The sequence below is a fragment of the Scylla paramamosain genome, chromosome 2, assembly GCF_035594125.1.
Source record: "Scylla paramamosain isolate STU-SP2022 chromosome 2, ASM3559412v1, whole genome shotgun sequence".
Classification (NCBI taxonomy): Eukaryota; Metazoa; Arthropoda; class Malacostraca; order Decapoda; family Portunidae; genus Scylla; species Scylla paramamosain.
Window position 1 is genome coordinate 12567842 of NC_087152.1, and position 12159 is coordinate 12580000.

The 12159-nt window shown below is 35.2% G+C and overlaps 1 protein-coding gene across 5 annotated transcripts; it reads left to right on the plus strand.

Moving 5' to 3' along the window:
- The first annotated feature begins 1932 nt into the window (after positions 1 to 1932).
- LOC135110255 (sialin-like) lies at positions 1933 to 11832 on the plus strand. 5 transcript variants are annotated; one of them, XM_064022388.1, is made up of 12 exons: positions 1933 to 2538; positions 2750 to 2875; positions 5307 to 5494; positions 6108 to 6341; positions 6914 to 7001; positions 7539 to 7765; positions 7916 to 8065; positions 8381 to 8513; positions 8679 to 8920; positions 9505 to 9635; positions 10764 to 10813; positions 11292 to 11832. In XM_064022388.1, exons 2-12 carry the CDS (start codon positions 2776 to 2778, stop codon positions 11528 to 11530), a joined length of 1782 nt encoding a protein of 593 aa, XP_063878458.1. In that variant the 5' UTR covers positions 1933 to 2538; positions 2750 to 2775; the 3' UTR covers positions 11531 to 11832. The 5 variants fall into 5 exon arrangements, with proteins under 5 accessions (XP_063878458.1, XP_063878464.1, XP_063878492.1 ...); XM_064022394.1 differs by lacking the exon at positions 6108 to 6341; XM_064022403.1 differs by lacking the exon at positions 10764 to 10813 and having other exon boundaries at positions 1934 to 2538.
- Positions 11833 to 12159: the final 327 nt, after the last annotated feature.

Consider the following 12159-nt stretch of genomic DNA (forward strand, 5'->3'; position numbering starts at 1 on the left):
GGCAGTCCCTGTATGAAATATACCTACCTATTTCCACCTATCGTCCCGTTCCATAAATCCGTCTAATCTTCTCATAAAGCTCCCTAATGTCTTACCACTAACAACATGATTACTGAGTCCATTCCATTCATCTACCACTCTATTTGAGAACCAATTTCTTTCTCTTTCTTAAACCTAAATTTTTCAAGCTTGAACCCGTTATTTCTTGTTCTGTCCTAGTTACTGATCCTAAGAATTTTGCTTACCTCCCCCTTGTTATAATCCTTATACCACTTCAAGACTTCTGTCAGGTCCCCTCTTAACCTACGTCTCTCTAAAAATGCAAATTTAACAGCTTCAATCTCGCCTCATAAGGAATACTCCTCATCCCCTGTATCCTTTTAGTCATTCTCCTTTTTACTGATTCTAATAGATCTATATCCTTCCTGTAATGTGGGAACCAAAACTGCACAGCGTAGTCTAGTTGAGGTCTGACCAGCGCTAAATATAACTTTAATATTACTTCGGGTCTTCTACTTTTAACACACCTAAAAATTAATCCTAATACCCTATTTGCCCTGTTTCTGGCCTCTATGCATTGGTTTCCTAGACGAATGCGTAGACCTAGATGTCCGTTGGTGAAACTGTGAATTATTCAGTCATGATTTTTATAAGTTTTGGAGGCTTACAGTGATAGCAACATACAGGTGATTTACCGATAAACATTACAGAATGATAGTATGAATGTATTAAACGAAAAAATAAAATAATAGGCACCATACATTGTCTAACCGGGCAGGGAATGGGAAGGAGCGAAGCTAGCAGCAAATCTACTGATTGCTAGTCAGTCACACGCAGTTTCCCTCCGAGATAGTGACAATGAATATGTTCAGATTGTATGCCATAACTTACAATAATGTCGGGTGTGTGGACATGATGTTTCTCCACCATGGTTACCCGCCCGGCCCGGCCACTGTATCTGTTGCCTGGCGACACTTGAATTTCAGACCACGACTAAACGACTCAAAATGCATATGTGCATAGAACATTTTTTAACTCAGTTTAACCTGTAGTTTCACCTCTCGCAATATCCGCACAAACTCGTGTTACACCCTATAGAGGAAAACCTTAAACACATGGAACAGTTCACAAAGTTTGTCGTATTTTTATCTTTTTTTTCTTTTTCTGCTTCGTCTATGTTAACTTCGGAAGTGGTAAAGTTCAGTGCTGCAATGACTATAATAAAGAAAAACCTCAATCCCCACACAGATTCCAATAATACAGGTTACTTTACATCTCTCCAAGTGTTGTTTGTGTACGTACCAGGCACAAAGAAATTGTGTGGTGATGGAAACTATCCCTTAACATTCTAGCATTACTAAATATTTACATCCATGCTTATTTTCTTCATTTGCATTATATACAAACTCTGGGGTTTAGTATTTTCTTTATGGTCCAAGTAATGCATTATATCATAAAAACGTACATGTAAGAATCATACCTGCAATCAGCTGATAATCTGATTAGAGAGCAATTAATCATGACAATTCTTTTTGAGGTTAAGTATACGTCAAGGTCAAAGAGAGATAACTCTATATTATCATAGCTTTTGGAGGTCGTTGGTTTGAAATGTGAGTTGATCCTTATTTTGACATTTTGCTACTGGAAGTTGTTTCAAGGTAATGTATACTCTCTCTCTCTCTCTCTCTCTCTCTCTCTCTCTCTCTCTCTCTCTCTCTCTCTCTCTCTCTCTCTCTCTCTCTCTCTCTCTCTCGATTTATCAAAGACAATGTTAAATTATGAAATAAGTACATAATACGGATGAAAAGACACATGTTCCCTTCGGTAAATGATGAGGTAGAATCTTTTATCATATCTCGTTGAAACCAATGATTACTACGCCTCAGTTTATATAATGTACTTACCAGATACCTGAATAATGCCACACAAAGCACCTCATTTTCTCTTTTGACGTAGAGGAGAGGACATTATTTTCAGCTGGTGGAAGGTGATAGGTGGGGACGTAGAGAGCGTCGGGCAGTCTCGCCCTTCCACGATTAGTGCTTGTGGTGCCTCTCAGCTGCTCACCTGTCACCTCCCTCCCAGTACTAATATCTTAATTCAAGACCAATAACGTATTTTGTGGCTGCCCTTTTGAATTTCTCCTTTCTGAGAATAAAAAAAAAATAAAAAAAAGATTGGATTAACATATTGCACGTCCATGAACAGAACCAACAAGTGCACTGGGGGAGAGAGGAAGTGATCTAGCAAGTAACAATCATTGATATACCATGAATTAAAACAACTAATTTTTATAGGTAAGTTTCCCTCTGTTGGTGAGTGTTTTGTGCCACTTCCTCGCATTGCCGTAAACATCGTGAAGCACCCTCCTCGTGCACGCCAGACGTCACATGGCGCGGGGTAGTCGAGCACATTGCTTGGAATCAGAGTGAAACTAAGAAGTTCTTTGTAAAATCTGAACTACAACAGAAATTAAAGGAAAAAAAAAAAATAAGAAAACTAGTGAAGGAAGACCTACAAGAAGCTTCTGTTCTGAAGGTTAGTTTAAAAACAACGTCTATATCTTGAAACTGCCTTTTCCGTGTAACGTTCACTTTCCTCATTACACTAACAGCTGATGGCAACCTCGCTCATTAACGTACAGTACGTACAGTTATATACGATAGCCTTATATTATGAAGAAGCTTTTATGTCTAAAAACAGTTTAATACATAAAGACTATCATTCATTGCCCATTCTTCATTTACAGCTTGTCGGGAAAACAGTCTTGTAAAAATGACGACGGGAATTGTGCTCGGAGCAGACATGGAGAAGAGTGCCATGCAAACCTCCGCCCTATCACCATCCCACAAACCAAACAACACAAGTAATACTGGTACGTCACTTAACTCCATTTCTTTTGTGCATAAAATTCCGCGGTTACTGAGCAGATGTCCTTCCATATCAAAGGGTATGAGGAAAGTAGCACTCATTAAAATTGTTATTACCTTGAAGAAATCAGAGTAAAAAAACAAAAAGAATACTTTAGCGCAGATTTGTGACACGATCCCTATGTAGACTGCGATTTGCCATCTGAGTCACGAAAAAAAATCTACTTTATAACTGAAAAAAAAAAAACGTCAATTAGAAAAGTCTACAAAACTACTATGAAATCATCCAAGTACGCGCTTTTTCTCCATGAAATTCTCAACATGTGTTTTACTGAACGTCTTACGTGTATGTTACACACTGGAAAACCTCCTAGTGAAATATTTTCCATGTACCAGGCGTTCATTCTGAAGAATTCTATTGCAGAATAACTGAGAAAGAATCAAGTACATTTAATTCCTAGGGCATATGTATACCAGCTAATCTTTCACCTTGGAAAATAGCAATAAACCTCACAACAGGAAAAGCTAGCGGTTTTTAGGATGTCACCTGAGCCCATTATGATGACAATAGCAATGGCTAACATAGCATGTTTTCACGTCTCATTCTTTCGCTTATGACAGTCACAACTTACAATTACGCAATAGTGACAAAATCCAGCAACAATACGAAATGGAGGAGAGGGTGATGAATATGGAAAATTGGGTGTTCACTTCCAAGCAAAGACGAAAGCATTTTATTCCGCTGTACATATATATATATATATATATATATATATATATATATATATATATATATATATATATATATATATATATATATATATATATATATATATATATATATATATATATATATATATATATATATATATATATATATATATATATATATATATATATATATATATATATATATATATATATATATATATATATATATATATATATATATATATATATATATATATATATATATATATATATATATATATATATATATATATATATATATATATATATATATATATATATATATATATATATATATATATATATATATATATATATATATATATATATATATATATATATATATATATATATATATATATATATATATATATATATATATATATATGAATTTTTTTTTTTATGTAAGAAGGACACTGGCCAAGGGCAACAAAAATCAATAAAAAAAAATGCCCACTGAAATGCCAGTCCCGTAAAAGGGTCAAGGCAGTGGTCAAAAATTGGTGGATAAGTGTCTTGAACCCTCCCTCTTGAAGGAATTCAAGTCATAGGAAGGTGGAAATACAGAAGCAGGCAGGGAGTTCCAGAGTTTACCAGAGAAAGGGATGAATGATTGAGAATACTGGTTAACTCTTGCGTTAGAGAGGTGGACAGAATAGGGGTGAAAGAAAGAAGAAAGTCTTGTGCAGCGAGGCCGCGGAAGGAGGGGAGGCATGCAGTTAGCAAGATCAGAAGAGCAGTTAGCATGAAAAAAGCGGTAGAAGACAGCTAGATATGCAACATTGCGGCGGTGAGAGAGAGGCTGAAGACCGTCATATATATATATATATATATATATATATATATATATATATATATATATATATATATATATATATATATATATATATATATATATATATATATATATATATATATATATATATATATATATATATATATATATATATATATACTCGTATATATATATAATATGCTATAACGTACGGAAACAATTTTTTTTACAAACAGACGGGGCATGGTCTTTCTTACAGAATGCTTACGCGTTCTTACCATAACTTTATTACATATGGGTCTTTTACCTGTACTGTGACTATACTTTTGATGCCTTTTATTTGTTAATTTATTTACATTTATTATTTATTTATTTATCTATTTATTTATTTATTATTTATTTATTATTTATTTATTTATTTGTTTATTTTTTTTTATTTGTTGAGGATCGTTACTGGGCAAATCTGGATTCTCACTTGAGGTTGAATAGGAACTCCCTCTCTCTTTAAATTCTTGACAGGGATAAAAGCGAGGCTGTTTCGTCCCGACCTTGCGAACTGGACTTTCTGTTTGAGCAAGAGCCATTACAAGTATCATAATTGCACTTATTTCTGCTCTACACATATATATTTAGAAAGAAAGAGCCGGAGTTTTTTTTTTTTAATATTTAAGATTTTCGACTCTAGAATACAGGATACAGGACATCATCTCCCTAAAAATAATGATCTACTCGTAAGTGATATTTGCATAGAAGAACGTGATTGACACAGGACTTACTTTTTTTTTCTTTTTTTTTTTTTTTCTCATGACTACATTTGTATTTGACGCCGTGTTCTGTCAGAAAAGTTAGTGACTGGCTGGCACTAAAGACTTAATCCATGGAAAAATCAACTATATATTTTTTTAAAACAGGGATGCCTTGGTGGGATGCACGAAAAACTCTTGTGCTGCTTAGTTTTTTGGGACTAACGGTGGCCTACATGGTCCGGGTGTGTCTGTCCATAACCATCGTGGCCATCGTGAAGAGGAATGTGACAATCGACATAAGTGACAACGACACGTGTCCTGTCCCGGACGACGCCATCAAGGACACTGAAGCGGTGAGTGTGAAATTATTCTCCTTCCCGAGTATTTGCCGCTCTTTTTGTTTGTTTGTTTGTTTGTTTGTTGTTGCTGTCGTTGTTGTTTTTGTTGTTGTTGTTGTTGTTGTTGTTGTCGTTATAACAAGGGGGATGTAAGCAAAATTCTTAGGATCAGCAGCCAGGATAGAACAAGAAATATGGAGTTCAAGCTTGAAAAATTTAAGTTTAAGAAAGAGATAGGAAGAAATTGGTTCTCAAATAGAGTGGTAGATGAGTGGAACGGACTCAGTAATCAAGTTGCTAGTGCTAAGACATTAGGGAGCTTTTAGAGAAGATTGAACTGGTTTATGGATGGGGATGACAGGTGGAAATAGGTAGGTATATTTCATACAGGGACTGCCACGTGTAAGCCTAGTCGCTTCTTGCAGCTTCCCTTATTTCTTATGTTCTTATGTTCTTATGTACAGAAGTCATAGTTACTCCCGTTACACGCACACACACACACACACACACACACACACACACACACACACACACACACACACACACACACACATACACATACACACACATATCGCTCCAAGCTCCTCGAGAATAAACATTTACAGTGCATTCATTCATATATTTTCAGGGAGGAGATTATGAGTGGGACGGACAAACTCAGACCATCCTTCTGGGTGCATTCTTCTACGGGTACACGGTGTCAAACTTCCCCGGGGGTCGAGTGGCGGAGTACTTTGGGCCCAGACTCACGGTGGGCCTAGGAATTTTGCTTCCCTCTGTCCTGACACTCCTGTCGCCTTTGTGCATTTACACGTCCCCTGTTCTGTTTATTGTTCTCAGAGTGCTGGAAGGACTGACTCAGGTTTGCTTACACGTGCTGTTATTGGCTATTCTTAGTGAAATATTACATTGAGAAATATACTAAAAATGTTTTTTGAAATACAGAGGAAGGTCTATCATCGAACCTCCCTACGTACACACACTCCTATATAGCTATGTACTGACCGCTTTGTAAAAACACCAAAATTAGCTCAATTCTACTTACTGGACTCCCAAGAGATCATGTTCAGTAAGTTGAGCACGCTTTCCATGGTTGCAGTTTTTGTTTAATTGTGACAGGCCATGTAGTAAGCCTATCCACACCTTGCTGTTCCAAATTCATCATTATTTCGAACTGTTGTTTGCTATTAGTATTGAAGATATAGCTTCCACATGTGATACAGTCAGTGGTGATACCAAACACAAGATTCTGGTGGTTTGCTATCGCTCTTTGAAGTTTTCCATGTAACATACTCCCTTGGGTACTGCTGAGGTCGGATGATGGAGCTTCCACTGTACTGTCTGTTCAGTATTTCTTTGAATGTACACGTATGTTCATGATTTCTTCACAGAGCAATGGAATGTTGTAGATTTTTTTTTTTTTTCTGCCAACAGGGAGTGACTTTTCCTGCAATGCATTTCATGATGTCAGCATGGATTCCTCCTAAAGACAAAGCGAAGTATTGGAGTCTACAAGGATCAGGTTAGAGTCGCTTGACGTTGATGTGACGCAAGCAAGGATGAAAGTTCGGACAGAGAAAGCTAGACGTATTTATGATGCATTAATGTAAATAACTGAGACTGTCTGATTTTGCGGCAAAAGAGCACGAGCAGACCACTCGTCCCGAAGCCAGCCGACAGCAAGTAACTTTTGACAAATGAAATTTTTAAAATACTGTTTTTTTTTTTTCAAGTGAGTGTTATCGACTATTTTGCATTCAGATTTGCTTCACTTCTATGAAAGCTGAATAAAAAGATAGGTTAATCGACATCTGTTAGAGCATAGATGTTATTGACGATGTGGGACAGAGTAATCAAACTATGTAAGAACAAATAAATAAAATAAAGAAACAAGTAAATGAATAAATAAATAAATAAATAAAATAAAATAAAATGAATGGTTGGTTTTCTTAGAAGTTCTCATAATCACTATATATAGCTCTTTAGTAATTATAATGCAAAATTATAAATAAACTATTTTCCAGAAAACCAGACAATTATCTTATGCTTAATGTCCCAGGTATGCAAATTGGCACGGTGGTGGCGATGTCTGTGGGTGGGTGGCTGTGCAGCACAACCTTCCTGGGTGGGTGGCCGTCAGTTTTCTACGTGTTTGGAGGTTTGGGTGTGATTTGGGCAATCCCTTGGTTCCTTCTGATACACGACCTTCCTGAACACCATCCCAGGATTTCTGATGCTGAGTTGCAGTATATCCTTGAGCATCGTCGTTACGTCAAGAGAGAGAAGGTGGTGCATGTTTTTATCTTATCCGCACTGAGGGATTGATTTTATTGATTTTGTATGTTTTGTAATAACTATACATTTTTTACTTGACACAAACAAATTACATCTGCTGCTGTTATATTATAAAGCAAATGTTCTTATCTCTTATTACAGGTGGTGGCCATTCCTTGGAGACACATAGCAACATCACAACCATTTTGGGCCATAATGGCATCCAGTTTTTGCTACAACTTCAGCTTCTATACTCTATTAACAGAACTACCAACATATTTCAATAAAATTCTGCATTTTGATATGAGCACGGTGAGGGAGAATCTAAATGATTTGAGATATAAATATGCACTTACTTTTTCGCTGTTTTGAACAACAACGACAACAACAACAACAACAACAACAACAACAACAACAACAACAACAACAACAACAACAACAACAACAATAACAACGACAACAACAACAACAACAACAAAAACAACTACTGATAATAATAGTATAATGATAATTAAAGTAATAATGATGATGATGATAATAATAATAATGATAATAATAATAATAATAATAATAATAATAATAATAATAATAATAATAATAACTTTGTTGCCTAATTTTTTCTTCCAGAATGGCTTAAGTTCGGCTTTGCCGTACATCGTGCAGTGCCTTGCAGCCGTCTCCTGGGGCATGTTTGTTGATATACTTCAAAAAAGAAATGTTCTGTCGGTGAAAACTGTGAGGAAACTGTCAACGTCTCTAGGTGAGATTTCGGTCATTTATAGAAATTATGATTTTTTTTTTTAACAATTATCTAAATGTAACATGCTTTGAAGACAATAAATTTTTCGTATTGGAATAGATTTTGCAGGATTTATGTGTTAAAAAACTTCACTGAGATTTCACATGCATTTGTCTTCTCTCCCAGCCTTGTATTCGTCGGCGGCCTGCTTGATAGGGATGATGTGGGTAAACTGTGATCCCACCGTAGCCATGGTTGTCATGTGCCTGGCAGTTGGTCTTATAGGACCAATTGGTAGTGGTTCCCCTCTATCAGAGCAAGATATTGCCCCAAACTTAGCTGGCACCCTCAAAGGTCTCACCAACACCCTGGGCTCTGCAACGGGCTTCGTGGCACCAGCTGTCACTGGTGCCATCACCAGCGGCAACGTAAGTCTTCATTAGCGATACTGCTTCAGATCAGGTCACAACGCAATCCTAAATTCCTTTTCATTTTTCCTTACATGTTCACTTCACAGAATCATAAGAATCCTTATATGTATTGTATAAGTAGATGTATGGTAGGGTGTTTATAAAGAGGATAAGAAAATGCCATCCAAGAGGAAAGGGGAGATTTTAGAAAAGGGAGAGGTTGTGTAGACCAGATTTTTGCAGTCAGATAGTTGTTCGAAAATTTTTTTTAAAGGAAAGGGAAGAAAGTCTTTTTGGCATTCATGAACTTTGAGAAAGTGTATGATGAGACTGACAGGAAAGGACTATGAGATGTTCTGAAAGTATACGTAGTTGGAGGCAGGTTGCTGGAAGGAGTGAAAAGTTTCTATGTAGATAGCAGGGCGTGAGTGAGAGCTGGTGATGGTGTGAGTGAGTTCTTCTCAGTCAGAGTATGTACACATGTAAGTTGTCTCCATTTACTACTAGACACGAGAATGCCTTCGTTATCCAACATCGAGTTATAGTGTCCTTAAAAAAAGAAAAAAAAAAAGATCTAACAACTTTCCTTTTTCCTCCCTCAGCAAACAGTGTCAGCGTGGAATACAGTCTTTGTCATATCTGCTGTCTTCAACTTGATATTCGGCACCATATATGTAATTTTTGGGACAGACAAAGTTCAACCGTGGAATGATTCTAAACCTAAGAAAGTGAGGTGAGTATACAAATGTATCTTGGTAAAAAAAAAAAAAAAAAAAAAAAAAAAAAAAAATATATATATATATATATATATATATATATATATATATATATATATATATATATATATATATATATATATATATATATATATATATATATATATATATATATATATATATATATATATATATATATATATATATATATATATATATATATATATCTTGTATAAATGTATCTTGATACATCTTTTCCTACGCTTTCCTCATACTCTCAAAAAAAAAAAAAAATAAAGAAAGAAAGAAAGAAATGAATAAATAAATAAATCTTGCACACATCATCAGTTTTCTATAGACACGAAAGCTCTGTCACTTAGGTAAGAACAAAATAATTCTGCTTATGGTTCATCAGAATAGAAAAAAAAAAGAACTTAAGTGTACACTGAACCTCTTTCTTTAATCATGTTATATTTATGATCCGATAATTTCGGGTAACAAGGAATGACTGACAAGTTTTGAGATTCAGTAAGAAAGCAGTGAAATAGGCAGATTAAATTTACTCTTTGTAACGTGCCAAATACTCGTACCATTATTGAGCTAGCGATGTTTCTTGATCCTGACACTCTTGGTTTCCTCCAAACAGGTTCTGAAAGTTGGCGCATTTGACAGGTGTGAAAATGGAGGAGAAACATGAGTAATGATGAATTATCAGGTATCCTCACTTGAAAGACATGAATTGATCTGATAGTAATGAGGATACGCTGAACACGACACTTCCTTCCTATGCCACGGTCGAAAGTTGGGTCAGAGAATTCAGCTTCTGAATGTACATTCCTGAAAGAGGCGTAAATTAATAAGGGATCTGATAAAGCTTTTTAAAAGGAATAATGAATATGACAAAAATTTCAGATTTAGTAATCAGGAAAAGAAATAACAGGTTCAAGATTGATAAGGTCATATTTATAAAGAGATAAGAAGAGAGTAGTTTTCAAACATAGTGACATAAATTGAATAAACTCAGTAATTAAGTTGTTAGTGCCTAGTAAACATAGAACTTTGGAAAGGAGATTAGACAAATTTAGCATGAATTTCCAAACCACCCTCCTACGGCTTCTGTTCTTCTCTCTGTGACTTCATTTCAGATTTCCTGTCTGTTATGTTGGTGTTGTAGTAGACGGTCACTGCTCTTCTCGTAAGTCCCATCTTACAAAAATAAATAAATAAATAAATAAATAAAATAATAAAGAAGTAGCTAAATTAATAAAAAAATAAATAAATAAAATAAAAATAAAATAATAAATAAATAAATAAATAAAAATAAATAAATAAACTTGAAAACAATTAAATGAATAGGTAAATAAAATGAATACAAATAAATGAATTAATAAACAATAAATAAATAAAAATACAGGGACTGCCTGCAATTTGTAAGTCAGATGGCTTCTTGCAGCTTCCCACGTTTTCTTGTGTTCTTATGTTCTTATTTCCTGGAGGCTTAAAACTCGTCATTCACTCCTCGTTTAAGTCTCATAAATATTTTGACTGTCTGGCCACATATAAATGCTAAAATAAAGTAGTCCTATATAATATCAATACTTAAATATCTATTTGCGTGCATTTCAAAGAATTAACACCTGATCACTCATTGCTTTTTTTTTTTTTTTTTTCAGTGTTAGCGTCATTCCAAAGACATGAAGTAGATGGTGCCTCCAAACAGGCACAGGAGGGACACCACATGGAACACTTTTATTCAGCTGTTCAGCTGAAGAATAATATATTTTGCTATGTAAGAAGCAGATTTGATTGTATGCATAGTACAAACCAACCACATTCTTCCATGACATTTTCTAACCTACTCATTTGTTGTACTCTTTCAATTCACCAGATGCCAACATTACAAACGTTATAAAAATGTGAGGGAAGAATTACATGGAAGTTTACATGAATCAGGTCTTTGGCTGTATGGGAAACAAATGTTGCGTCACTTCCGCAATAATTGTCACCTGCGTGACATTTTTCATTACATATTTATAAACAGTAAAGTCTTGTGTCAATCACACCTTGTCAATGAAACAGATGTTGTCTGTATGTCACTCGTTATTTTACATTTTTAAAGTCGTAATATTCTCATTTAGTAATCACTTCAACCTAAAAGTCTTCTGAATACGATAATGTAACCAAATAAAAAATAAAAGTACAATGTTAGCAAAATTCAGAATCATTTGCAGGAACGTGTCTTACCCTTCACAGCACTCTGTGGGTGCTCAATGTGTGTGCCAGCTGCGTCACTCCCTTTCATAATAAATTTCACCAATCATTAAGTTAGATAATGGCTGCTCAGTGAAACCCCAACTCACTACCAGGCTCTTCATCACATCCATCATGAGTATGTCTGGCAGTGGGTGATTCTGAAAAAGCCCTCAAGCCTCCTTGTTGACGCAGAGGTGTTGCCACTTGACTTGCACGGTCATTGCTCTCTAAGTAATGAACATTCTGTGCCGTCATCAGATATCACTCTTGTTTAACACACATACACAC